General features: G+C 48.0%; 10 protein-coding genes across 10 annotated transcripts; 4 read left to right on the forward strand and 6 right to left on the reverse strand.

Moving 5' to 3' along the window:
• Positions 1–71: 71 nt before the first annotated feature.
• BP5553_09325 (Altered inheritance of mitochondria protein 24, mitochondrial) lies at positions 72–1,339 on the reverse strand (the record flags this gene model as incomplete). The annotated part of the gene is made up of 3 exons (XM_032017948.1): positions 72–926; positions 1,006–1,103; positions 1,162–1,339. The coding sequence occupies 3 exons, from the start codon at positions 1,337–1,339 to the stop codon at positions 72–74; spliced, it is 1,131 nt and encodes a 376-aa protein (XP_031865855.1).
• A 397-nt stretch (positions 1,340–1,736) lies between these two features.
• On the forward strand, positions 1,737–3,934 carry BP5553_09326 (putative ATP-binding cassette transporter protein, mitochondrial; the record flags this gene model as incomplete). Its single annotated transcript, XM_032017949.1, has 2 exons — positions 1,737–3,786; positions 3,834–3,934. The coding sequence occupies 2 exons, from the start codon at positions 1,737–1,739 to the stop codon at positions 3,932–3,934; spliced, it is 2,151 nt and encodes a 716-aa protein (XP_031865856.1).
• A 1,277-nt stretch (positions 3,935–5,211) lies between these two features.
• On the forward strand, positions 5,212–5,691 carry BP5553_09327 (uncharacterized protein; the record flags this gene model as incomplete). Its single annotated transcript, XM_032017950.1, has 1 exon — positions 5,212–5,691. The coding sequence occupies one exon, from the start codon at positions 5,212–5,214 to the stop codon at positions 5,689–5,691; it is 480 nt and encodes a 159-aa protein (XP_031865857.1).
• An 804-nt stretch (positions 5,692–6,495) lies between these two features.
• BP5553_09328 (uncharacterized protein) lies at positions 6,496–9,554 on the reverse strand (the record flags this gene model as incomplete). Its single annotated transcript, XM_032017951.1, has 3 exons — positions 6,496–6,790; positions 6,846–7,819; positions 7,866–9,554. The coding sequence occupies 3 exons, from the start codon at positions 9,552–9,554 to the stop codon at positions 6,496–6,498; spliced, it is 2,958 nt and encodes a 985-aa protein (XP_031865858.1).
• Positions 9,555–10,127: 573 nt separating this feature from the next.
• Positions 10,128–12,009, reverse strand: BP5553_09329 (T-complex protein 1 zeta subunit; the record flags this gene model as incomplete). Its single annotated transcript, XM_032017952.1, has 6 exons — positions 10,128–10,357; positions 10,408–11,407; positions 11,461–11,697; positions 11,755–11,776; positions 11,826–11,920; positions 11,968–12,009. The coding sequence occupies 6 exons, from the start codon at positions 12,007–12,009 to the stop codon at positions 10,128–10,130; spliced, it is 1,626 nt and encodes a 541-aa protein (XP_031865859.1).
• Positions 12,010–12,292: 283 nt separating this feature from the next.
• On the forward strand, positions 12,293–14,718 carry BP5553_09330 (Uncharacterized protein; the record flags this gene model as incomplete). Its single annotated transcript, XM_032017953.1, has 5 exons — positions 12,293–12,440; positions 12,969–13,489; positions 13,538–13,669; positions 13,811–14,345; positions 14,402–14,718. The coding sequence occupies 5 exons, from the start codon at positions 12,293–12,295 to the stop codon at positions 14,716–14,718; spliced, it is 1,653 nt and encodes a 550-aa protein (XP_031865860.1).
• Positions 14,719–14,975: 257 nt separating this feature from the next.
• On the reverse strand, positions 14,976–16,728 carry BP5553_09331 ((Trans)glycosidase; the record flags this gene model as incomplete). Its single annotated transcript, XM_032017954.1, has 4 exons — positions 14,976–15,959; positions 16,290–16,341; positions 16,412–16,515; positions 16,690–16,728. The coding sequence occupies 4 exons, from the start codon at positions 16,726–16,728 to the stop codon at positions 14,976–14,978; spliced, it is 1,179 nt and encodes a 392-aa protein (XP_031865861.1).
• Positions 16,729–17,936: 1,208 nt separating this feature from the next.
• Positions 17,937–18,923, reverse strand: BP5553_09332 (Chaperone J-domain-containing protein; the record flags this gene model as incomplete). The annotated part of the gene is made up of 1 exon (XM_032017955.1): positions 17,937–18,923. The coding sequence occupies one exon, from the start codon at positions 18,921–18,923 to the stop codon at positions 17,937–17,939; it is 987 nt and encodes a 328-aa protein (XP_031865862.1).
• Positions 18,924–19,304: 381 nt separating this feature from the next.
• BP5553_09333 (uncharacterized protein) lies at positions 19,305–21,237 on the forward strand (the record flags this gene model as incomplete). The annotated part of the gene is made up of 2 exons (XM_032017956.1): positions 19,305–19,771; positions 19,899–21,237. 2 exons carry the CDS (start codon positions 19,305–19,307, stop codon positions 21,235–21,237), a joined length of 1,806 nt encoding a protein of 601 aa, XP_031865863.1.
• A 707-nt stretch (positions 21,238–21,944) lies between these two features.
• Positions 21,945–22,557, reverse strand: BP5553_09334 (putative ubiquitin-40S ribosomal protein S27a; the record flags this gene model as incomplete). Its single annotated transcript, XM_032017957.1, has 3 exons — positions 21,945–22,037; positions 22,090–22,442; positions 22,536–22,557. 3 exons carry the CDS (start codon positions 22,555–22,557, stop codon positions 21,945–21,947), a joined length of 468 nt encoding a protein of 155 aa, XP_031865864.1.
• Between the last annotated feature and the right edge of the window lie 62 nt (positions 22,558–22,619).

The following is a 22,619-nucleotide window of genomic DNA, read 5'->3' on the forward strand; positions in this document are numbered from 1 at the left end:
GAAAAGATAGGTGGGTTCTGATATTGTTACATTTCTACACCTGTTAAGATAGGCTACCCATGTCTCAAGCCCTATTTTACAAATGGCTTGACATCCTGAACGTCTTCGAATTTTACCTTCCCATCCCTACCCACATCAGCCACATGAAACCCCGTTGGTACATCGGCTTTTCTTTCCGAAGCAGTTTCTTTTTCCTTTGGGTTGTTCACAAGTGTTACCGCAGATTGAACCGCTCCAGGTGGAGAGTCGGCAATCTCGTTGACGTCCCTCGATGTGAGAACATCACTAACCCGCGCTGCTCTTGAAGACATCAAAATTATAGTCGGGCCATGAAACTGTAAGAATAGCCGATCCCCCCAAATAGTTCTTCGAGCAGCTGTCCGGAAATTGAATAGCAGTTGCCTGATTCCTCTCCAAGTGTCGGTCTCCTTCATAACCCGGAAAAACTTAATCTTTGATAGCAAATCGCCAAACCCCAGATTTGGCACTTGAAACCTCAGATTCGAAGACTTGAGTCTGTATGGTAAAGGTGGATGTTGTGTTACAGTATATGCGACCACGTTAGCTGGATGTGCCACATACTGCTCTCCCGCCTTCAATGTGACCTGGTATATTTGACCAGGCCCAGCCAGCGCCACAAGCCCTCTACCAGTAACCTCTGAGTTGCCCCAGTGGGCCAAACTCATTTGTCGATTTACCCTCGGCGAAACAGAAAGTGTGTATCCAGTCCAAGCCAGCAACGCCTTCCGTTGGGCAACAATCCAGTCAACGGTACCATTAAGGTGTAATACAGTAAAAGAAGTGATAGGAGATTTCGTAGATATCAAGGCCGTTATTGGAGTTGTCGAGGAGATTCGTTGATATAAGAAAGGCAGGCCAAGAGCGGCTCGTCGAAAGGGCTCGAGAATGGATAAGGTGGATTGTACCTGCAATGATCGTGAGCAAAATTGTCCTCTCGATATAGATAATCTAGGATCTTCTAACATTTTCGGATTTCCCACTAACTCCAACCAGTGTCCCTCTCCTTGTGTATAGCTTTTGCGAGGCAGATAATGAGACCGACAGAAGAGAATAGGGCGCTCCAAAAACTTCGAATCTGGCATCTGGATGAAATTATTTAATCGGCAGCCTTATCTGGAAGCTTACAAGTCAATAACCTACCTGCTGAATCCGTAGATACATCAATTGAGTTGCCTAGAGCATCCCCACCGAGGATTGGAGATTCGGTCGTTGGCGTGGCGCTGATCTGGATAGCTCGACGCCGAGATGCCCCAGCGTAAGGACGCTGAAGCTGGCGAAGCCCTCGTCCAGCAGTTTTCAGCGGCAAATGACCGCGCATTGCTGCTTGTGGACGTTGGAGACGGGGAGTTGTGCAAGTGCTTGTCCAGGTCTAGCTTCAGGTGTCAGGCTGAAGTTCCGGCGAAGTTCGCGAAACTTGTGTTCCTGATTGCGTAATTTGCTTGGTTGTAGCTGCGCAGGTTGGTCGCTTTTAACGCGCCGAAACACGGCTTTTTACAACATCGCATTTCCCATTCTTCGGCCGGCTGATCCGGGATCGGGATTTAATAAACCTCTTTCTTTTGTCTCGGAGTACCAATCTGTCTGGGAATATACTTCGTGGCTGCGAGAAGAAAGCCCCCAGAAGCTACCCCTCCAAACTCTCTCCAGTCAGTGAACCATGCGGGCAGAGTCGTTCACGTCTCTAGGACGATAGCCACGCCACGAGAAGATCCACGATGATATCGAAGGGCTTAACCAGGGCATCTCGTTTTGGCGGACGAGCTTCACTCCGATTACAACCATGCCTTAGACCTCGAGCCGGTCTCCGGGTGTTCACCAACACAAGCCGATGCGCCCAAGTCGACTCCAAACGAACTACAGCCCAAAACCAAATCCCTAGGCCACCGAAACCATTGAACAATGAATCAAGCAAGGCGGAAGCTGTGGCCAAACCTGCGCCCACTGGGTCTGCAACTGCACGGAAAGACCCTTTGGCTCTCCCGGACAAGACGACCCAAGAGCAGCGGAAGGCGGATTGGGCGATTATGAAAGAAATGGCAAAGTATCTTTGGCCAAAAGATAATATGGGGACTAGATTTCGAGTTGGGCTTTCAGTTGCTCTTTTAATAGGGGCCAAAGTTCTCAATGTGCAGGTTCCCTTTTACTTTAAGAGCATTGTGGACTCGATGAACATCGATTTTGTCGCAGTTGGCGGTACTGCTACTACGGTAGCTGGTTCGATGATTTTGGCATATGGGCTTTCCAGGATTGGTGCTACCTTCTTCCAGGAACTCAGAAATGCCGTATTCGCAAGCGTTGCTCAGAAGACTATTCGACGAGTGGCCTGCAACGTCTTTGATCACTTGCTACGATTGGACCTGAAGTTTCATCTCACCAAGCAGACGGGTGGACTGACGAGAGCTATTGATCGCGGAACCAAGGGCATCAGCTTCCTGCTCACGTCCATGGTCTTTCATATCCTACCGACGGCATTGGAGATATCCATGGTTTGCGGTATTTTGACCTATCAGTATGGTGCCAAATTTGCTGCAATCACAGCATTGACTATGATGACATATACGGCATTCACAATTTGGACAACGGCTTGGAGGACCAAATTTCGAAGACAAGCCAATGCGGCTGACAACAAAGGGTCCACAGTTGCGGTTGATTCGTTAATCAATTATGAAGCAGTGAAATACTTCAATAACGAGAAGTACGAGGTCGGTAGGTATGATAAAACACTACAACAATACGAAAAGGCCTCCATCAAAGTTGCAACTTCCCTGGCATTTCTGAATTCTGGTCAGAATCTGATCTTCTCGAGCGCTTTAACAGCCATGATGTATCTGGCAGCTGACGGTCTGGCGTCTGGCAATTTGACCGTTGGTGACCTTGTTATGGTTAATCAGCTTGTGTTCCAGCTGTCAGTGCCCTTGAACTTCCTAGGGTCTGTGTATCGAGAACTTCGACAGTCCCTATTGGATATGGAGACGCTCTTTAACCTCCAGAAGGTCAATATTGCAATCAAAGATTCTCCAAACGCGAAGCCTTTACAGCTCACCCAAGGCGGCAAGATCACATTTGAGAATGTGACTTTTGGTTACCACCCAGACCGTCCCATCTTAAAGAATCTCAACTTGACCATACCTGCTGGAAAGAAGATTGCTGTTGTAGGACCTAGTGGGTGCGGCAAATCTACAATCCTGCGCCTCTTGTTCCGCTTCTATGATGTTCAGGAGGGCCGGATTCTCATTGATGATCAAGATATCCGAGAAGTTACTTTGGAATCGTTGAGAAAAGCCATTGGCGTTGTTCCCCAGGATACACCACTGTTTAACGATACTATCGAGCACAATATCCGCTATGGCGACATGAGTGCCTCCCCTGAACAGGTTCTCGCAGCTGCGCAACGGGCGAAGATCCATGACATCGTCTCCACGCTTCCAGATGGTTATAAGACCATGGTCGGAGAGAGAGGAATGATGATATCGGGTGGAGAAAAGCAACGGCTTGCTGTCTCGAGACTGATCTTGAAGGACCCCCCTCTACTTTTCTTTGACGAGGCTACTTCCGCTTTAGATACGCATACGGAGCAGGCGCTCATGGCAAATATCAACAGCATCCTAAAGGAGAAGGCCAGGACCAGCGTATTCGTTGCACACCGGCTGAGGACGATTTACGACAGCGACAAGATTATTGTGCTAAAGGAAGGTCAAGTCGCCGAGAGCGGCACGCATCGGGAGTTGATTGACACTGGCGGCGTCTACTCGGAGCTGTGGAGTGGTAAGTGGCTTGATCTAATCCTTTTGCTCATAGCTAACGGTTAGTAGCCCAAGAGACATTGTTCGACGTAGAAGGCGAAGAGCGCCAGGTCAACATTGGGGGCCTCAATATAGAAGAAGAGAGACAGGACCGGCCATCGACACGGTAGTCATCTAATTTTAGCGAAATAATATTTTATGATGAAGACTGTTCTGTGGCCAACCAGTGGCGTTGTGGGCTGCGTCCCTCGATTGCTCACAGACACTTCCGGAGACTACAACCATTTTGTCTGCGCCTGCATTCGATCTCGGCCGGAGAATGCCGATGGATTGACGATTGTGGCTTGATATGACACTCAAATAATCTCTCTACTCTGTATGTACCAAAAAAGGCCTACGAGATACATTATTTGTACCACTTGTTCATGTACCTCTACGATAGAGGAAAGTCGTACGAGTCTTATGTGGGTCGCTACTTCATACCTAATTGGGGGCGAGTTGCACTCCGTGTCCTAGTACGTAGCATAGAAGCTGGTTTGCAGCAACGCATCTCAACCAAAACAGGCCCTTAGCCTCTTGGTCAACTTATAATGGATTTGAATCAATCCGTTCTCCAAATGTAAAGGCCGTTCCAATCATCCCATGGAAGGATCGCTTCCCCTCTTTCGCCATCGATCGGGCAGAATAATATTCCATTTCCCCATTCTCCACAGGTTGGGGACTGGACCCCTGGGCGAGTCCGAGCATGAAGAAGGCGTGTGGTATGGCGTCCCTGCCCCCCCAGGAAAAACGTGCAAAGCCCCTATCGAAGACCCCGTTCCCGCTCCTGGTCCTTGATCAATGGTCCTCTATTGTTTTTTGGCGCAGCAGCGGATAGGCTGGAGCAGCACTCCAGGCTCCGCTGTCCGCATCTTCCCACTGTGCCATCCCTGGAGTTGCGGGTCCTGTATTTAGCCTCGGGTCCTATCACCGAGAACGCTGATCAACAGTGTTCGCTGCTGGAAGCAAGCCCCTAATGCCAGATGCTGGACGAAAGAGCCACAACTTATCGGTGGCTTCTCTCTTCCCTTTGGCAAGTTGCGATCACACTTGCAGACACACATTCCTTACGTTCTTTCGACCAAGAACCATCCCCTCTCCAGTCGATACGACCGCTAAAATAGCAACTACATCACCTGTACTCACACGTTCCTTTTCTTTTGTTTGTTTTTAAAAAAAACCAGCTCTCGAGAGACGCAGTCCAGCGGGCTCACGATCAACCGACATCCTCCAACCAACGGACTCCTCTCGAAAGTGTCGATACTCGATAGCAATACGATCCTTACCTAAACTGCCTAGCAGTCGTCCGCTCCTTTAATTACTATTGCCACCAATTCCTCATCGCTCTCCCCGCCCCGTCCAGCAGTCCCTCCGTTCTTTCAAACCTCCCTCATATACCCCCGCAACAATGAATCTCCTCGATCGCATCCAACAAAAGCTCGAGCTTTTCCGACTTGAACAACGTTACACACGGCGGCGGACAACCTTTATTTCCGAAGCCCAATACGTCGACGGCGAATACATATACTCTCCGTCCTCCACATACTCTGCAAAGTGCAGCGCTGGAAGCAGTGATAGCGACGAAGACATTGGAAGCAAGAGAAGCCGCAAGGAAAGCCGTAGGGAAAGTAGCAAGGAAAATAGCAAGGGAAGCAGCAAGGGAAGCAGCAAGGAAAGCAGCAAGGGAAACGGCAAGGAAAGCAGCCCGGAAAACAGCAAGGAAAACAGCAATGAAAGCAACAAAGAAAGCAGCCCGGATACCAAGCCTAGCAAGAGACTGAGCAGGCTGATGTTAAATACATCGGACTGGCGAAAGAGTGCAAGGGACGAGAAGCGGCAGAGTCGGATGAGCGTTAGAGAGGTGAAGTGGAATGACCAGGTTAGATAAAGGAAAGAAATATTGGCTGGAGTTCGAAACGGGCGAGATTATATACCGGATAGCAATCCGGCAGGAGACTACCTTTCTCATGTGTTATGAAGTTCTTTGGGGGCGGGGGATATTGTTGTCTACGGGGCGTTTTTATCTGTGTGATATTCTACAAAGAAAGATACGAAATTTATATTACATGACAATGCTTTAAATCATCGGAAAATTACTCGGTGATTTCTCCGCAATTGAAGTTTCAACCCAACCCCTCGGAATGATGGGGGCAGCTTGTACTTTGTCCTGTGCATAGGAGACAGTCCCTTCTGTGACAGCTATCTGAACTAGAACAAAGCAAAATATCAGTCTGGACGAATAAGCAGCCCTATGTAATGTATTATTACATTTAACGTTCTTCAAAATACCTTCCCAGGTATCATGGTGAGATAATATTAGAGCTGTAGATCCCACCACAAGTTTGCTCTAGACCTAGTTTGGTGAGGGGCATCTGCGATACGATAACTCATGGCCAATACCCAAAGACGGTGTGTTGCAGAGATAAGAAATATATTCAAGTAATAGATCATTGTACTCTCATCCACAGTACTAATAGATATATCCCGGTGTGTGTTATGCTGTCAGAACGCCTGGTAACATGCATGCATCTATGGTTCCCAATCCCGATGCTAACCAAGCCTTGAATAGATTTATTTATGCATTTCCAACCAAATATTTTGCTGATAGATCCCTCTCGCGGACGCTCAGGCGATCTCGCCAAGGAACAATATACAATCAATATCAATACAAAGAGATTATAGAAAATTTGGCTCATGAAGGTCTCTTGAATGGGTGAGCTTCGGTATTAAGAACCCATTCATCCAAGCTGATCGTGTCCGGTGTTGAGTACAGCAGATAGTAGTACTTCAGCGTTTCAGAGAGCCAGAAGCTTTCCATCTCATCCGCTTTGGTCGAATTTGACGTTGTAACATCGACGATGGCTGAGTGGCCGTGCTCTACGCTTGTAGCATCGATGACAGATTTGAACATTTTCCAGCCTTTGTCTTGCCACGAACTGTCGCCTGTGATGCGGTACATATACCACACGGATTCGATTGCTTCCGGTCTAAAATATCGGTTAGCGTTGATGGTATCTCGCCATGGAAGGTACAGTACAGTACCTTAATATGTATCTCTTATCGCGAATGCTTACGTAGCCCTCAGGAAGCCCGTTTTGTTCAATCATGTTCTTGACATACCCCTCATGCGTGTACGGCATTAAGGGATCTCGCAACGTCTTCCCCTTTGTTTCCTGAAGTGGCAAGTCGGCATTCCGGCCCTTGCCTGACACGTCCTGCAATCCGGCTTTCGCTGTCTCCGACTTTTGATTGTACAAACGCTCTGAGGGTGATAATTCAACTGATGACAGAGACTCGTCGTTGGGACCAGATGTTTTCCCCTTGGAAGAGCTGACTATTTCGCGCTTTTGCAAGGACGCCCGGTCGCTGTTCCGCAACGAATTGGCGCCATTCGTATTAGCTGCAAGGTCGGAAGATTTCTTGCCCAGGTGAGCATCTGGTGATAGCTCCCTACTAGAAGATTGGTTATGGGGAGCCTCAGCTTCAGATAATCCAGGTTTCTCTTCAGCGGCGACTCTAGCAGCTTCTGCCTCCCTGTCGCGCTCTTCTTCCTCGACAGCTTTCTTGTTGGCTATGTATTGTGCAACATCTTGTGCTCTCGAGTCCGCATATGGATCCAATGCCCTGTGATAAGCCGTCTCATTCCACGTGCAGTGCTCAGCGCTCTCGCAGGGAAACACAATCCCTCCCTCCGGCATAATACCTGAAGGTGTTGAGTTATACGCCCATACACAGCCATCAGTAAGCCTCTTAGCGAGTTCCAAATCGCCCTCAAGATCAAATATCTTCGCAGCCATCCCAACCATCCCGCCGATGAAGCATGTGAGATGTTCTACCTCAGCAGATAGCACTAGGTCATCTTCAGAGCTACCCCTATTCGTGACTAAACCGGAAAATAGAATATCGCGGTTGCCAGGAACCATCGGCCGGTACAGCATCCACTTTCGGACAGCTTGAATCGTCTTCATGTATAATGGCCGATATTTGTCCTCAAGACCGCCAAGTAGTAGGTATTGCTTGTTGCTGTTAGCGTAGTTCATTATGCATATCTTGGCTTCATACCTTTGGGAAATACTCATATGTTGAGTCCTGCCCGCCTCCCATTGAGAATTTATCATACCCAGCGGACGTTAAACCTTGTGGTACACAGTCATCTTCCGCTGCTTGTCTGTCTACTATGCCCTGTCCGCGTGTCGGAGTAGGTGTTGTGTCAGCAACTGTGGATTCATTACCCATATCTCTCTTCGACGACTTTTTTTCCTGATTTGGATGTGTATCCTCCCAACCAAGTACCTGGCCCTTAGCTGGCTCGCCCGGGGTGATCTGAAATTGTAAAGTGCCAGGCCCTCCAGAACTATCTTTGGTAGGTTTCTTCTTCGGCTTGGGTTCTTGGACAACGCCCGGGATGGCAGGCTGGTAGCCCAGAACTTCCTCCGCGTCTTTATCGGGAACAACTACTGGAGGAGCGATAGGTTGCTGGTTGACAAATCTTGCTGTCCGATTACAACCTGAAGCATCCACATTCTCCGGAAAGACGCCATCGAGGGGTGTACCTCGATCCTGCCATTCTGACAACGCATCAGTCACACGCGCTACAGCATCGTAGTATTTCGTGTTATGAGTTAGCTGCGCCAGTCTCGTGAACTCCATTGAAAGTGACCCAAGTTCTGCTAGGTTTGACCGCGAGCTAGCACGGTGAGGCTGAGATGCGTACGCTGGTTTCCAATTGTAGTATAAAACTGGCATCCGATTCGGCGTGTCAAATGCTCCTATCAGAATCTCGGCGAGTTCTACAGCTTTTCCCAGCAGATTCTTAAACCTTCCACCACTAACGTCGTAAGCAGCCAGGAGGCCACCCAAGTACCGAATGGTGGTCTCGAAAACGGGGATCTCGTTCCGCGAGCTTGTGGTAAAATCTATCAAATCGACAGCCCTGACTGCCTCTTCAAACTCTTCTTCGAGGCCCATGATCCAGAGAGTGTCTAGAGAATCCACCAGAGTTGCAGCCCACCCACAGAATGGATCCCGGAACTTCCCTGAGACTGGAGACAGCTCGTCATGCAGCCATGCGTATTTCTTGTATCCAGCCCAAGCCTTTTGGAATTCTTCCTTCACCCTTGCTTGCCTCGCCTCCCGCTTTGTCTTCGCGTCGTGGGTTTCGTCGCTGAATGAATGCTGAATTTTATTGATTGCAAGCGGTTTGCCTGTAGGTAGTTGTATAATGGACTCCGTAGGCACAGGAAAATGCTGCACTTGCTTCTCCCAGTGTATTGTGGTCTCGGCAGTAAATGATGGCGCTTCTTGCCGTCCAGGGGGAGCAACGGGATGAACGTCGTCCATGCCATCATCATCCACATATATTCTCGCAGGTGGCAGCTTTCTGTCGGGGATGCCAATATTAGGTATGGTAGGCGGAGGGGCCGTTGTACTGGCCACAGTGGACTTTGAACCGAATTTCGTCTTAGACGCAACTGCTGCGGAGGCAGGCGCCCCCTTTGTCTTCGTCGGTCCTAATGGCAACTGCTGCCTTTTAGTTGAAGGTTGTGAGGCCGGCTGGAGGAATTTGGCATCCGCCGCAGCCTTGTCTGGAGAAGAGTCTCCATCTCCTTCCCCCTTTTGCTGCGGTGCAGACCCTAGGTCTTTGAGGGGTGTGGCTTCCGACCAGCCATCCTGATGTCTCAATCGGACGAAGAGGAAGATGATTACTGCCGCTGCGACGAGAAAGACGCGGTAGCGTCTGAAGCGCAGCATCTTGGGCGGCTTCGTGCTTCCTACTTGCTAGACGCGGACTCTGTACAATTCAACGAGGGGACACAAGGCACGCGACAACGTCCCTCGGCGTGCGAAATGCGCAGAGCATTTCTCGAAGTGAGATTAATTACCAAAACGAAAGGATCGGTGGGGCACAGAGATAATAATAGAATTAAACGGTAAAGATAGCAAAGCCAGCGAGGCAATAGGGATCAAGGACAGTAGTCAGCAAGTTGATGTCAAGGTCATTTCAGGAAGAGCATGCGCCACAAGGGACCACTCGCGATTACGTACAAATACAGCCGCCGGGATGAACAACCTGTACCTCGATATTAACCATTGCACTGCTGGCGTTCAACGGACAAGTTGGCTTTCATCCGATTAATCTGTTATTGGGATTAGGCATTTACGGAAAACACTCAATCATAGTTCTATATGGATGGCTGTTGTACAAATATGCACTAACTCCGTAATAGGTGCTCCATTGCCAACGAGGGGCCGTGAGGCTCGTGATACCAAGGGCCCTACACAATACATACTCGAGGACAATCCCATGCTCATCGATTAACCTTACTACTCGTCCATTCCAGGGCCTGGCCCGCCTTGCCTCCCCATTTGTCTAGCTTTGAGCATTTCATCGCAGAGAAGAAGATTAGATGCGATGCCGGAACTCGAAGCAATAGCGTTTCTGAGAACACGGAAAGAGTCGAAAACACCCGCCAAGACAGGGTCCATAGGCTCACCAGTCTGCAGATCAAGACCAACCACGTTGCCCTCTGCTTGCTCGTCCTGAAGGGTGGCAACTATCTCAATGTCAGTAAAGTTTAGGGTTTGTGAGGCTCGATATACATACGTGCGTCCTGAATATCGTGTCCGGCATTTGCTGCTAGCGTCTTGGGAATAATGAGCATGGCATCAGCAAACGCCTGAACGCCCCATTTTGCCTTTCCCTTGACCGTCTTGCGGAAAGCCTCGCTATTTAGATGTGCTGCACAAGCTACCTGGAAGGCTCCAGCTCCAGGAACAACGCTTTTGTCGACAATCATATTAAGGACGCTGCGGAGACCGTCTCGAACAGCATCAGAGATCTGGGTGATGGTGTGCTGATTTGGTCCCTTGATGAGAATCGTTACGGATTTTGGCTCCTTCACGTCCTCGATGAAAGTATACTTCTCCTCTCCTAGTTGGTGCTCATAGACTAAGCCAGCCCAACCAAGAACCTCCGGTGAAAGATCATCAACGCTGTTTTGCGCGGTGCCTCCACATATCAGCTGCAATCTCTCCATATTCCGTCTCTTTGCTCGCCTCAGTGCAAAGATACCATTCTTGACCAAAACATCAAGAGATAGTGGATCAATCCCTTTCTGGTTGATAATGACAAACCCCTTCTTGGGATCGTTTCCACAAACTTCCTTCTTCAATTCAACGATCTTCCGTAACTTCTCATCGACGAAACGGCGTTCGCTCTCAACAAGCTTGTCTCTTTGTTCAGCGCTTGAGTAATAGAAACCCGAGTTGATCTCGGATTTCTCGTACTCTAAACTGACATTCAAAGCCAGAACAAACGCGTTCTCGACCCTCTTGGGCATATCAGGATGCCTTGCGCCGTGGTCTAAAGCGAGGCCCCTGATGAGCTGCGTCTCGGAAGCGGTTCGGTGTTGCATCTTCATGATCTCAATCATATGTAAGTCGGGCTTCGCGGGTGGTTGGTAAATGGACAGAACAGCATCCACGATATCGGGGGTGAGCTTCTCCGCCAGCGTATGGTTGAGTTTTGTGGAGAGGGATGTACGTGCAACACATAGTAACAGCTCTCGGTCAACCTCTTTCGGTAGTTTGAATGTATCTAGAAACTGGGAAGAAGAATATTAGTATATCCCCACCATGGTTTGGATGCCCCTCGTACCTTCAAAGCCTCGGTCTTGGCAATCTCATAGCCATCCGTGATAATCCTCGGGTGTAAACCTTCTGAGATATATCGATCTGCCTGCTTGAGAAGTTCGCCTACGAGCAATACAACAGATGTTGTACCATCACCACAGATATCGTCTTGGGCCGTTGCCGCTCTAGCAATCATAACTGCCGTCGGGTTCTGTATTTGCATCTCTCGCAGAAGCACATTTCCGTCTTTTGTGAGCTTGATCTACGCAGATGAAATATTAGAGAAAGGTATGCTTAGATGTGTGGGGTGTCTCCATACCGCGCCAGCTCCATCAACTAGCCTTCGCAAAATTAGCTATAGTCTTCTGGAGTTCAATGCCATTCACATACATCTTTATGGTCCCCAAGGGACCCAGATTGGATTTCAGAACATCTTGTAGTCCTTCACCCGCGTTGATGTTGACTCGTAAAGCTTCTCCTCTCCGCTACGCAATGTTAGCGGACATTTTCTCCTGCACAGCAAGTAACGCACCCTGGATTCTGCTTTTGGGTTGAGAAGCTGCGCTGCAGACATATTGACGTCAAGAATCTTTCAAAAAGGTGTACTGGAGCAGTCGAGGATCTTGGGACAAAGTAACAAAAAGGTATGTTGCTCTGTTGCTCCACGGTTTTTTCTGTCGCCAGGTAGACGAGAATCGCGAGGCGACCTCTGAACATTGATTACGGCGGCCTAGAACTTACCTAAGCGCAAGGCTGTACATATCTCATCGCAACCTCGAGTCAGAGTGCTGACACCCCCTAGTCCGGTCGACAACCGCTAAACTTCAAAAACAAAAGCAAAGGAATATCGAAGCAAGATGTATGCAGGCTGGCACCTCGTGATCATTGGAGCGGTCCTTTGTGGACAAAGCGTTGGCTATTTCTGGCCCTTCACAGCTTTTGCAGCTACAAGTGCATCTGGATCGTCGCTCAGCAATAACAACAACAAAAGTGTGGCTATCATAGGTCCGTAAACTTTCTTGTTTATCCACCGCCCTCATATTACCATGTTCTAGTATTTTCTTAATGTGAGATCGAGCTTGTTATTCGTCTGGCAATTGTGCCCTAGACCATGCTCAATCCTCAAGTGTACTTCCTGAGGGATGCTGCATTTCGGTCACATCTGGATCTGACTCCTGGGTATCTTGTTTCTCCTACGAGCTGTGCCATGTAATCCAATGGGAAACATGGCAGCAGTATTGCAATGCCATATATAGGCATGGGGTCAAGTCAACCACTGTAGTAGTTGGTTAGGGACATCCAGAAAGTAAAGCATCTCAGCAGCCCGGATAAGCCAGATATATCCATCTACCAGGTCTCTCGAACTCAAATAATATATATTAGCTGGTCTAAATTTCACAGCTATAATGTATTATTGTGTGGTCGTGCAAGCCTGTTGATGGGCGGTTGGGGTGGTTGTACTCCTCAGAGGACCATTAGACGATGAACGATATATTGGTGTAACCAAATACTCTCAGCTAACTAAATACTCAGGAGCTGGTGCTGGAGGATCTTCTGCAGCATATTATCTGCAACAATTTGCTTCCCAGGCAAGAGTTCCTGTTGATATAACGGTCTTCGAAAGATCCTCATATGTAGGTGGCCGTTCCACCACCGTGAATGCATATGGCGACCCTCTAGAGCCCGTCGAACTCGGAGCAAGCATTTTCGTCGATGTCAACACAATCCTTAAAAATACAACGGAGAAATTGGGCCTGAAAATCAGGCATTCCGACACTGGAGACGGAGGTCTTCTTGGGATCTGGAACGGTGTTGAGTTTGTGTATACTCAGAAAGACAGCGGGTGGCAGTGGTGGGACATTGCCAAGTTGCTCTGGAAATATGGACTGGCCCCTATCCGAACTCAGCGCTTGATGAAGAGCACCGTGGGTAGATTTATGAAGCTATACGAACCGCCTTTCTTTCCGTTTCGGTCGCTATCTGAGAGGGCGATGGACCTTGATCTTACTTCTGTAACGTCAGTGACTGGGGAACAGCTTTTGAAGGAAAATAGCGTGAGACATCCGAGATGGTAACAAATAATTTGTGCTGATTTAAAACAGATTGCACCAGCATTTTCTACAGACATTATCCAAGCCAGCACTCGGGTCAACTATGGTCAGAACCTAAATCTCATTCATGGTCTTGAGACCATGGTATGTATGGCAATTGAAGGTGCAATGCAAATCGTTGGGGTAAGTTGCCCGGCTCTTCAAAGTCTCCCTTCGTTATGATGGAAACTAGCTTCCTCTATCCTCGGGGGAAAATCACTTTTCCGTCTAAATTCATTTGCTCTCCGGTCATTTGTAACCAAAAATGCTGACTCGCCCATAAAGGGTAATTGGCAAATCTTCAATGGCATGTTAAATGCCTCAAATGCTACAGTCCTTCTCAACAGTACCGTCACGGAAATCACGAAGCGTGAAAACAAATACAGAGTCAAGACAACCATCAAAGATTCTAGCCCTGGGAAACTTTCTACGAATGAGGAGCTTTTTGACACGGTGGTTCTCGCAGCACCGATGCAGTATTCTGGTATCGATATTAAAGATGATCTCCTCCATCACAAACCCGACGATATTCCATACGTAACACTTCATGTGACACTCTTCACGTCACCCCACACCTTGAGTCCCGAATTCTTCAACCTTGCACCAGATGCTGAAGTTCCCACCTCAATCCTCACCACACTCCCGGCCGGCGAAATCCCACATAACCCTGATGAAGGTGTTGGCAAACCGGGATTTTTCAGCATCAGCACCCTCAGACCTATCCTCAATCCAAACACAATGCAGAAGGAATATTTGTATAAAATATTCTCACCCAAGGCAGTTACTTCGGAATTCTTGGCAGGGATTTTGGGGGTTCCAAGTTCGTATATCTAATCGCTTCAATGTATCACTCCTGTACTTACTAATACCAATTAGCTCCCGAAGATCTCAGCACGATCAGCCCTGATAGCGGAGATGCAATATCTTGGTACTATCCTCACGTCTGGCAGTCATACCCGTATGAGTACCCCCGTATCACATTTGAAGACTCGGAACTTGCCAAGGGCTTTTACTATACGAGCGGTATGGAGAGTTTCATCAGCACGATGGAGACAAATGCTCTTATGGGGATGAATGTGGCGCAGTTGGTAGTGAATGATTTCTTACAGGACCAAGATAAGATAGATAAATTGGGCGAGAAGCCACTGCAGGCAGTGCTTTCAGAAGGGAGGGGTCCTCCCGAAGAATTGTGACCGAACTGCTTTCTCCTTGGTTTGTTTATCAGTAGAAGGGATTGGGTTTTCGGACACTATTTTTATTTTTAATTTCCAATGATGCAGAACGTTTCGACTTCGATATATTTAAGGCACAGCAACTGAGAGACATCGTGATATCCTGATGTCCATTTACTACTCTAATTGTCCATGGAGAAGCATCTCATAATCTAGATTTCCAAGTCTAGTCTATACCTAGGTATCTTTCCCGACATACCAAAGAACTATCCAATTTACTAGCCTTGAAATCCATTCCGTAAATTCTCATACTTCGATTCCGGATAGGTAAGGCAGTTATTGCCCTGCTTCAGAGCACCCAGTTCGCTCACAACATTCGCAATCAAGCTTTGGTCCCCCGTTCTATCAGCACTGCTCTCCCACCACATCGCACCCCCAAGCCCCTGGTTCTTAATCCAAGCAGCCTTTTCCCTCGCCATAGCAACAGTATCGTAAGTCACCAAATGACGTTTCGCCGCATCATAACTATACGTGGCGCCAGCCTCCGCATCATACTTCTCTTCCGCACCAGCTAAAGGCAAAGCTTTGAAATCAAACACTCCGGCTTCCCACGATCCCTCCCCCACACCGTTAAAAGGCTTACCCAGACCATCGGTTTCTGCAAAGGCACGACCGTACAAAGGCATGCCGAGAACAATTTTCGAGGCAGCCACACCTTGGCTTTTATAATGCTCCACCGCTTTCTGAGTGTCAAACGGCGTCGCGGCGGGGTTACTTCCTGACGGTCTTAGATTCGCCTGATGTCCAGTATTGGCGTCCCAACTCCCCGCATAATCATACGCCATCAAATTCCAGAAATCCATATACTGGTCCATACCCCTGATATCCATATTATTGTAGTTTTGCGCTCCCGCTGGACAGGCTACGGTGAGCTCAAAGTGAGGCTTATCAGGTAGAGTGGCACTGTACGCATCCATTGCCTCTCGGCATGCTTTGAGGAGAAGCACGTAGTGCTCGGCTTCTGTGCTAGATTTGGGGTATTCCCAATCGATGTCGATGCCGTCGAAGCCGAGATCTTTGATCAGAGTTACTGATGAGGAAGCGAATGCTGCTCGTCCAGCCTCGGTTGATGCTGGAACAGGGAAGTTGCTGGAATATGTCCAGCCGCCGATGGAAAGTAGGACTTTCAGGGCCCGGTTCTGTCGTTTCTGGAGGTTAAATTGCTTGAGACAGCCGTAGAGATTAGTGCCGACGTCGTTCCACTAGATAACTCCAGAGTTAGCACTGGGGTTTTCAGCAGTAGACGGACAAGATGTCCTGGAAGGATACGGCTTCAATTATAATGTAACAGGGGTTGAAAAACAATGGCTGATTTTGAGTGCGTGAGTGAGGGGCTTCCCATCACCGTGCATAGTTAGAATGCTTAGATCTCTGTAACCCAAGTAAGGTTCCATTTACTCTTGTAAAGCCCCCGAATTCTTTCACTGGGGGTGCGACAATGTACCACCATACAGTCCAATTAATGTTGCATGAGATCAACCGAAGGAGCAAAAAAAGAAAGAATAAACAGTTAAAAACCTCTGTTTCCTTACGCTGTCGCCATCGAAGTGGATGTCTGTATCAGCCCATCCATCTGTAAGATATCTAGAATATCGTCAGCGTCAATCATGTATGATATATTTCAACCAAACTATTTCGTAAAATTCGCACTTACACTTCCCCACTCTCCGGCCTTACATTGGCAAATGAGTACAGGACATGAGTGAGTTTATCAGCAGGCAACATCTGAGGTGTGAACTTTCGGCCATAAATTGCCCACTAAACGAAATTAGCGATTGAGCTCCTTATAAATGACGACGACTTTCAAACCCCGCCACAAAGTCCTGCCAGGGGAGGGCAGGGTCATCGGAAGGTTTACTCGAAGAATTGCTCGAAAAACAATTTAAAAACATAGCCCGAGGCGAAGAAGGTCAGTGTTGGGGAATATCTTACGTTCACGAAGTACGCAACAGAACGATACCCGCCGTCCATCTTGTAGTTGGGTATTTCGAAATTACCGGTATCCAAAAACGGTAAATTGAGTACCGAGAAGGTGAGTCCAGCAAGGATGAGCAATAAAGGAGCCGCAATGAAGAGAGAAAGAGAAAGTTGTTTTGAGGAAGCCACTTTGATAACTTTTGTCGGTTGAGAGGTTATGAGGGTTTTATGAAGAGATGATGTTGGGTTGTGGCTAAGACGCCTGGCTTGCTTGGTACTGTAAGAGTACGTTCCAGCTCCAATTATGAGGCTGAGTTGAGCCAATGACGACGCCTCTGACAACGCATTGTTAGACCTGCAGAACTTGGTGAATCAGAAGCGCTTAAGGAACGTTATCTCTTGCCTACCCAGCCACAGACCATGTCACATATTTTCTAGATGATGAAATATCATCGGCATCGTCCCCTACAATATCCAATATCCATTAAGACCGCTGATGGGCATAAACCATCCTGGCTATCGCGAATGTTGTCCATGAAAAGCTTGGCTAACTCCGGAAATAGCCAGGACCAGCATTTGAACAGAGTATCTCGGCGTCCCCCGAACGCATTTGCCGAAAAAGCAAATTCCGGGATCTTCCTATTTCAAGTGGGCAGTAGGCTAATAGGACGAGGTCGTCGAGTGTGGAGAATGTATTTTTGGACTATGATTTCTACAAACACAATTCCACAAGACCAACATTCGCAAGGCCAAGTAAGTTACTGATGTAGGGAGTTAAGATGTATACAGAGCGTGTGGGTACCGAAAGTCGGTTTTTGGCGTGCGATTCCTACGAGCCTCCTGAAGCATATTGAGTAGCCCATTGTAATGATAAGTTTCTATATGGTAGCTGATTGTAACAGCAAGCTCGTAATGTACCTATATACCTTACGTATAACATGATGTCTTGGATTTGGGGTTCCACAACCATAAGGCATGCGCAGTGTAACCTGTGCGCAGCAATGCTTTGATTCGGCATCTTGAAGCCAAGCGCCTAAGGCGTCTTAATAGTTCTATGATCCTAGGATATCCCAAAAGCTTGAGCCGTTATACCAGGCTTCCTTCGACGATTGGTAATTTCATCTGTAAGCTGCCCGTATGAAACGAGTCTTGAGGTTGGTGGGGAGGTCAATATCGGTTATGTCTACCGGTATGGTAACCACTGACGATGGAAAGACCTACATAGGCTTTGAATCTTCGTTCGGAACGCCCGTCGTAACTATCTACCCATCTTTAGGGTTGCTTTTTTGCTGATAAATTCCTGTTGATCGACCTTTGATATCCTCACTCGAGCAAGTCTCGGAATTTGGTAGCAGTCTGCGGTAGCTCTCATCTACCGGATCTATCAGGCCGTATCCATGTGGATCTCTCTGTCTTAGGAAAGAATGGATCCTCTGTTCCCGATGTCCGTAGTCATTTGTCGTGTCCCTCCGCCGACGCATTAGGTCTTTGGAGACGTGATCATGCAGCGCATCTCTGCGTTCAAGGACGGTTGACGAATAATTCCCAACTCGGGTAAACTGGCCAATTCCACCAATGGCGGCAAATATAACGATCAAGCCAACAAAAGCCCCGTTTGAAACATACGTCGGTTCTTGAGGACCTTCCCCATCCCGTTTGTACCAATTTTCCCAGTCTTCCCACGTCGCATTCTGGCTTGGACCTCGGCCATCATCCCCCCAGCCCTTTCCATTGTTGGACCACGACTCCGAAGGGTCTCGAACCACATTTGGCTGACCATTCCATCCTGCTCCATAACAGTCGTAAGCGCCTCGTTTGACCGGATCGGACAGAATATCGTTGGCAGCGATGGTCAATCGATATCTCTCGATCTTAGTCGCATATGACAGTCCGTCGGGCGAGTTGTGATGATGCCGATCGGGATGATACATCTTGACAAGCTCGTAAAACCTTTGCTTAGAATAAGGCGATCCCTTTTTCTGGTTGAAAATCTGGTAGGGAGTCGGAAGGCGGTTTGCGGACGTCACTTCCGGCCAGCGGAGGTCGCCATGTTCGTGTCCGCAGTGCCCATCAGAAACAATGGCATATGAACGGCACTGTTGGTAAGAACGGGATGCCTGGCTCGGATGTGCGTGAGTTGGTAGTGGTGATGTTCTCGATATCTGGCCGGAAACACAAAGCGTGGGGAGATTGCTGTTGCAGCATGACAACAAGATTCTGGACTGCTTGAACATGGCTATGGCTGACATTGAGCCTGGCTCAACACGGGCAGAGAAGTCTCATCCCAAGGGAATAGGAGTAGGAAGCATCGATGAGCTGATGATGAACTGAAGTTCATGGGTTAATGATCGAGCGTTGCTCCGTGTAGACTAGATCAATCAGCCGGAGGGGTCGGAATGAGATTTGGTGGGCCGGCACGTGCCCCCTCAAGGCTTATCGCCACCTAAGGTACCTAGGTAGGTAGTAGGTAGGTAAGGTAGGTACATCACATCCCGTTTTGTCTATTACCTGGGTACCTACCCTTCGGTATGTGGCAACAATTTGCGAAACTTAGAGTCTCGCGGATAGGTTGTACGTACGGCTTCCTGAAAATGATATTATGAACTGCTGCACAATTCGGAACCGTCATCATGAAGTCGCAGCGCTCAAACCGCAGACTCCTGCGCAAGCTGGGCCATACCGAGTTTTGGTCTAAGAAGCTAGATGCTACACTGGGTGAAGGTGGACATGGAAATCACAAGATCGATGAATCTACCGGACAGGTATACACCGAGACGACTGCTTCTATCCAAAGTACAGATGATCGAGAGTGGACTCACAAACCACGCCTCCGTTCGGGTCAATGCGTTCAGCCCGAAGCTTCCTATCATGAGTATATCGCTGCCGAAGGACTGGATCAAGAGGATGCTTATAGCAAGTCCGCCGAGTATATTGAAGCCCTAAAAGACTCAGGGGTAAAATGCGGTAGAGGAACACGGTCTCTTAAAGATTTGTCTGTGGAATGTATTCTGAACAATATCACTTATATTACCCTGGAGGGAATGCAGTGTCTCCCACTTCATTTGGTACAACTTATATGGGACTCTATCAGTAATAGGTCAGTCTACTTTATTTGGATTCCGGCATTTTATTATATGAGCCGTTGAGCCAACCCACCAGTTGTTGATAAAATCTAGACCGATACCCTACCTTGCAGAACCTCATACTAAAACTCCTGTCAATAGATGCCTTTTGTCGTTCCACGCTTGGGTGATATTCTCCAAACTGCTTCACCAGAACGAAGGAGCGGTACTTGGTCTTTTGCGATACCGTCACGCTATCGAAACGCCCAAATCACCTCTTCAGATGTATTCTACCTCCCTCACATCCAGCTCATTCGACTTCATAAGTTCGCTGAGCATCACAACCACATTCCCACTTCCTGATCTTGTTCGACTTTCCAAAATTACGAATCTCGGGGTTCTTGAGATCATCAATGTTCCAGGAACAGAGGCTCGACCGGCCCATCCCAGAGCAATTCCAGGAGCCGTTAGTGATCGATTAATCCGAGCCTGGCATTTCGCTGCTTTAAATGAAGGTGCGTTCAAGGTCTTGAGGATCTTGAAGCTGTGGCACTATGTGGAGCTAAGCAGCAAATCGATGGTCTACCTTAACAGTTTTCCGGCCCTGGCTTTATATGACGTTCGCGGCTGTTCCTTCGACTCGTGCTCGAAGATAGATGCTAAACGCTTTGGGTGGAAAGCAACCATCAATGAGAATGTGCTGCACCTGCTAGAATCTGCCTGCGTTGAACGAGCAATGCTCATGCGGGCAAATCTTGGTGCCGAAGCCAAACCGCTTCGGAGGGCAAGTGCCCGTCAACTGCGGGATGGATCCAAAACTAGGAGAATCCCTCGCTCGGAGGTACCTTCTTTCCTTACCCGCCCAGAAGCGCTAGTGCCTGGAGGAAACCATGAGAAATACTCTCGAGGCAAGGAAACCGCCGATATTGTTGCAAGGAGTTCTTTTCCTAAGGAGTCAGTTACACGCCATCGACGGGGCTTGATGAACTCGGTTCTCTCCGATGCGAGTACATCACATGAGACTTGGGAATTCAGCACCTACACATCGTTTGCTAGAATTGGCGAGTTGAGAAACGACGCTGATCTATCAAGAGCCGGAGTTTCCGTGGGTGACCAAGTTTTAGTACAAAATGAGCTTGTCAATTCGGTTCCCATCGTGTCACTTCGCCTGGGCGAGACGCCGTCAGATTTACGCTCATGCTCAAACATGAGCAGACTCGAACCTCTCCATAAGGACATCAATTATGGTTCTTCAAACTCGCCTTTCAAGTATACCATGAAAAATGAAAGGGACCGTTGGATCCCCCGGGCTTTGGCTTTCATTCGGATAAAATTACCTCCTGTTGAAGTTCGTTCAGAGGTGCTGTCTGTCGATTCCGCTCAACAGGAGTTGAAATGCCCGGCCGAGGCTGCGATACCGGATTCTACGAAGTGCCATGGCATTAATGTAAGGAGAAGCAAGAAGCGGAACATTGGTGATATGCTTAGTTCTTTCAATTAAATGCTGGAGTTTATTTTCTGCTTATGCCGACATTGGTGCAAAATAGTTCAAAGATACCCCTTATGTATAATACTTAGCCCTTGGCGGGGAATTAGATGGATCGATTCTAGAGTGCATCAATCAATGATTAGTATATCAATGTTCGTGTAGGAAATGAGGTTAGGTTTAACTGATTTAACTTTTGCTTTGGAAATTGTGGTAGGATTTCATGATTAGGTATATAAGCCCGCCAGAACACAAGGACGAGATAAGGCAGTTGAAGAGCAGAGAGACCATAAAATCAGAAGTAGTAAGCTGGCTTACAACTGTCCACGATTGTTTAAGCTTGAGCGGTTGCTATAAAAATAGATCCGCCTACTTAAACCATATATTGCTGGGTTGTCTTTCAGTGTGGTAGCTCCACACTTACCATACTTATATCCGGGCAAGGATAAGAATTGTGAGCCCGGCAGACATAGCAAGCATAGATTATGACGGCATGGTCCAAGGAAAATTTTTACATAGGGTATGGCAGACACTTCGGAAAAGTTGGAGTACTACATTCTGGTTTGGAAGGAGCCTCAAGAACAATATCACATCACAGTAGAAGGTAGGCATAACTTGATAGCAACTGCGTAGCATTTGATATTGTTTGGGTATATCTCAGCCAGTCAGAAACCACACTATTTCCCATTTACCACCGTCCGTTCAGATTTCTAAGAGTATCTTTACTTTCCGGCCTCATCGAAGATGTAGGTCAAGTGGCAACGTCCGCAGTATTGACGGTCGTGCATGGCGGCCATGAAAACACCGGCTCCGCACTGCATATTATTAGCATCCACCTTAAGCACAGAATCAGCCGTCAAAACTTACATCAGGAGTAGGGCACTCTCTGCGCAGACGCTCGATCTTTCCATCACCATCGACCTTGTAGTACTTGAGAACCGCCAACTTGGTCTTCTTCCGCTTGTGCTTGATCTTCTTGGGGGTAGTATAGACCTTCTTCTTGCGCTTCTTAGCACCACCACGGAGACGGAGGACGAGATGAAGAGTCGACTCCTTCTGGATGTTGTAGTCGGAAAGGGTGCGGCCGTCTTCGAGTTGCTTGCCAGCGAAGATCAGGCGTTGCTGGTCGGGGGGGATGCCCTCCTTATCTTGAATTTTCGACTTGACGTTATCTATGGTATCGGAGGATTCGACCTCCAAAGTGATCGTCTTCCCAGTCACTAATTGTGATCTTATTAGCTAAAGATTCCGGCGATGACAATCCGTGGTGCAGATAAGCGGATAAGCAGAAAAGCAGATAGGGGTGAACTTACGGGTCTTGACGAAGATCTGCATGATTGCCTAGACAATATGTCGTCCTCAGCGAAATCAAGTTTGGTTTATCGGGAAAGGTTTGG

Source organism: Venustampulla echinocandica, assembly GCF_003357145.1.
Source record: "Venustampulla echinocandica strain BP 5553 chromosome Unknown scaffold_10, whole genome shotgun sequence".
Lineage (NCBI taxonomy): Eukaryota > Fungi > Ascomycota > Leotiomycetes > Helotiales > Pleuroascaceae > Venustampulla > Venustampulla echinocandica.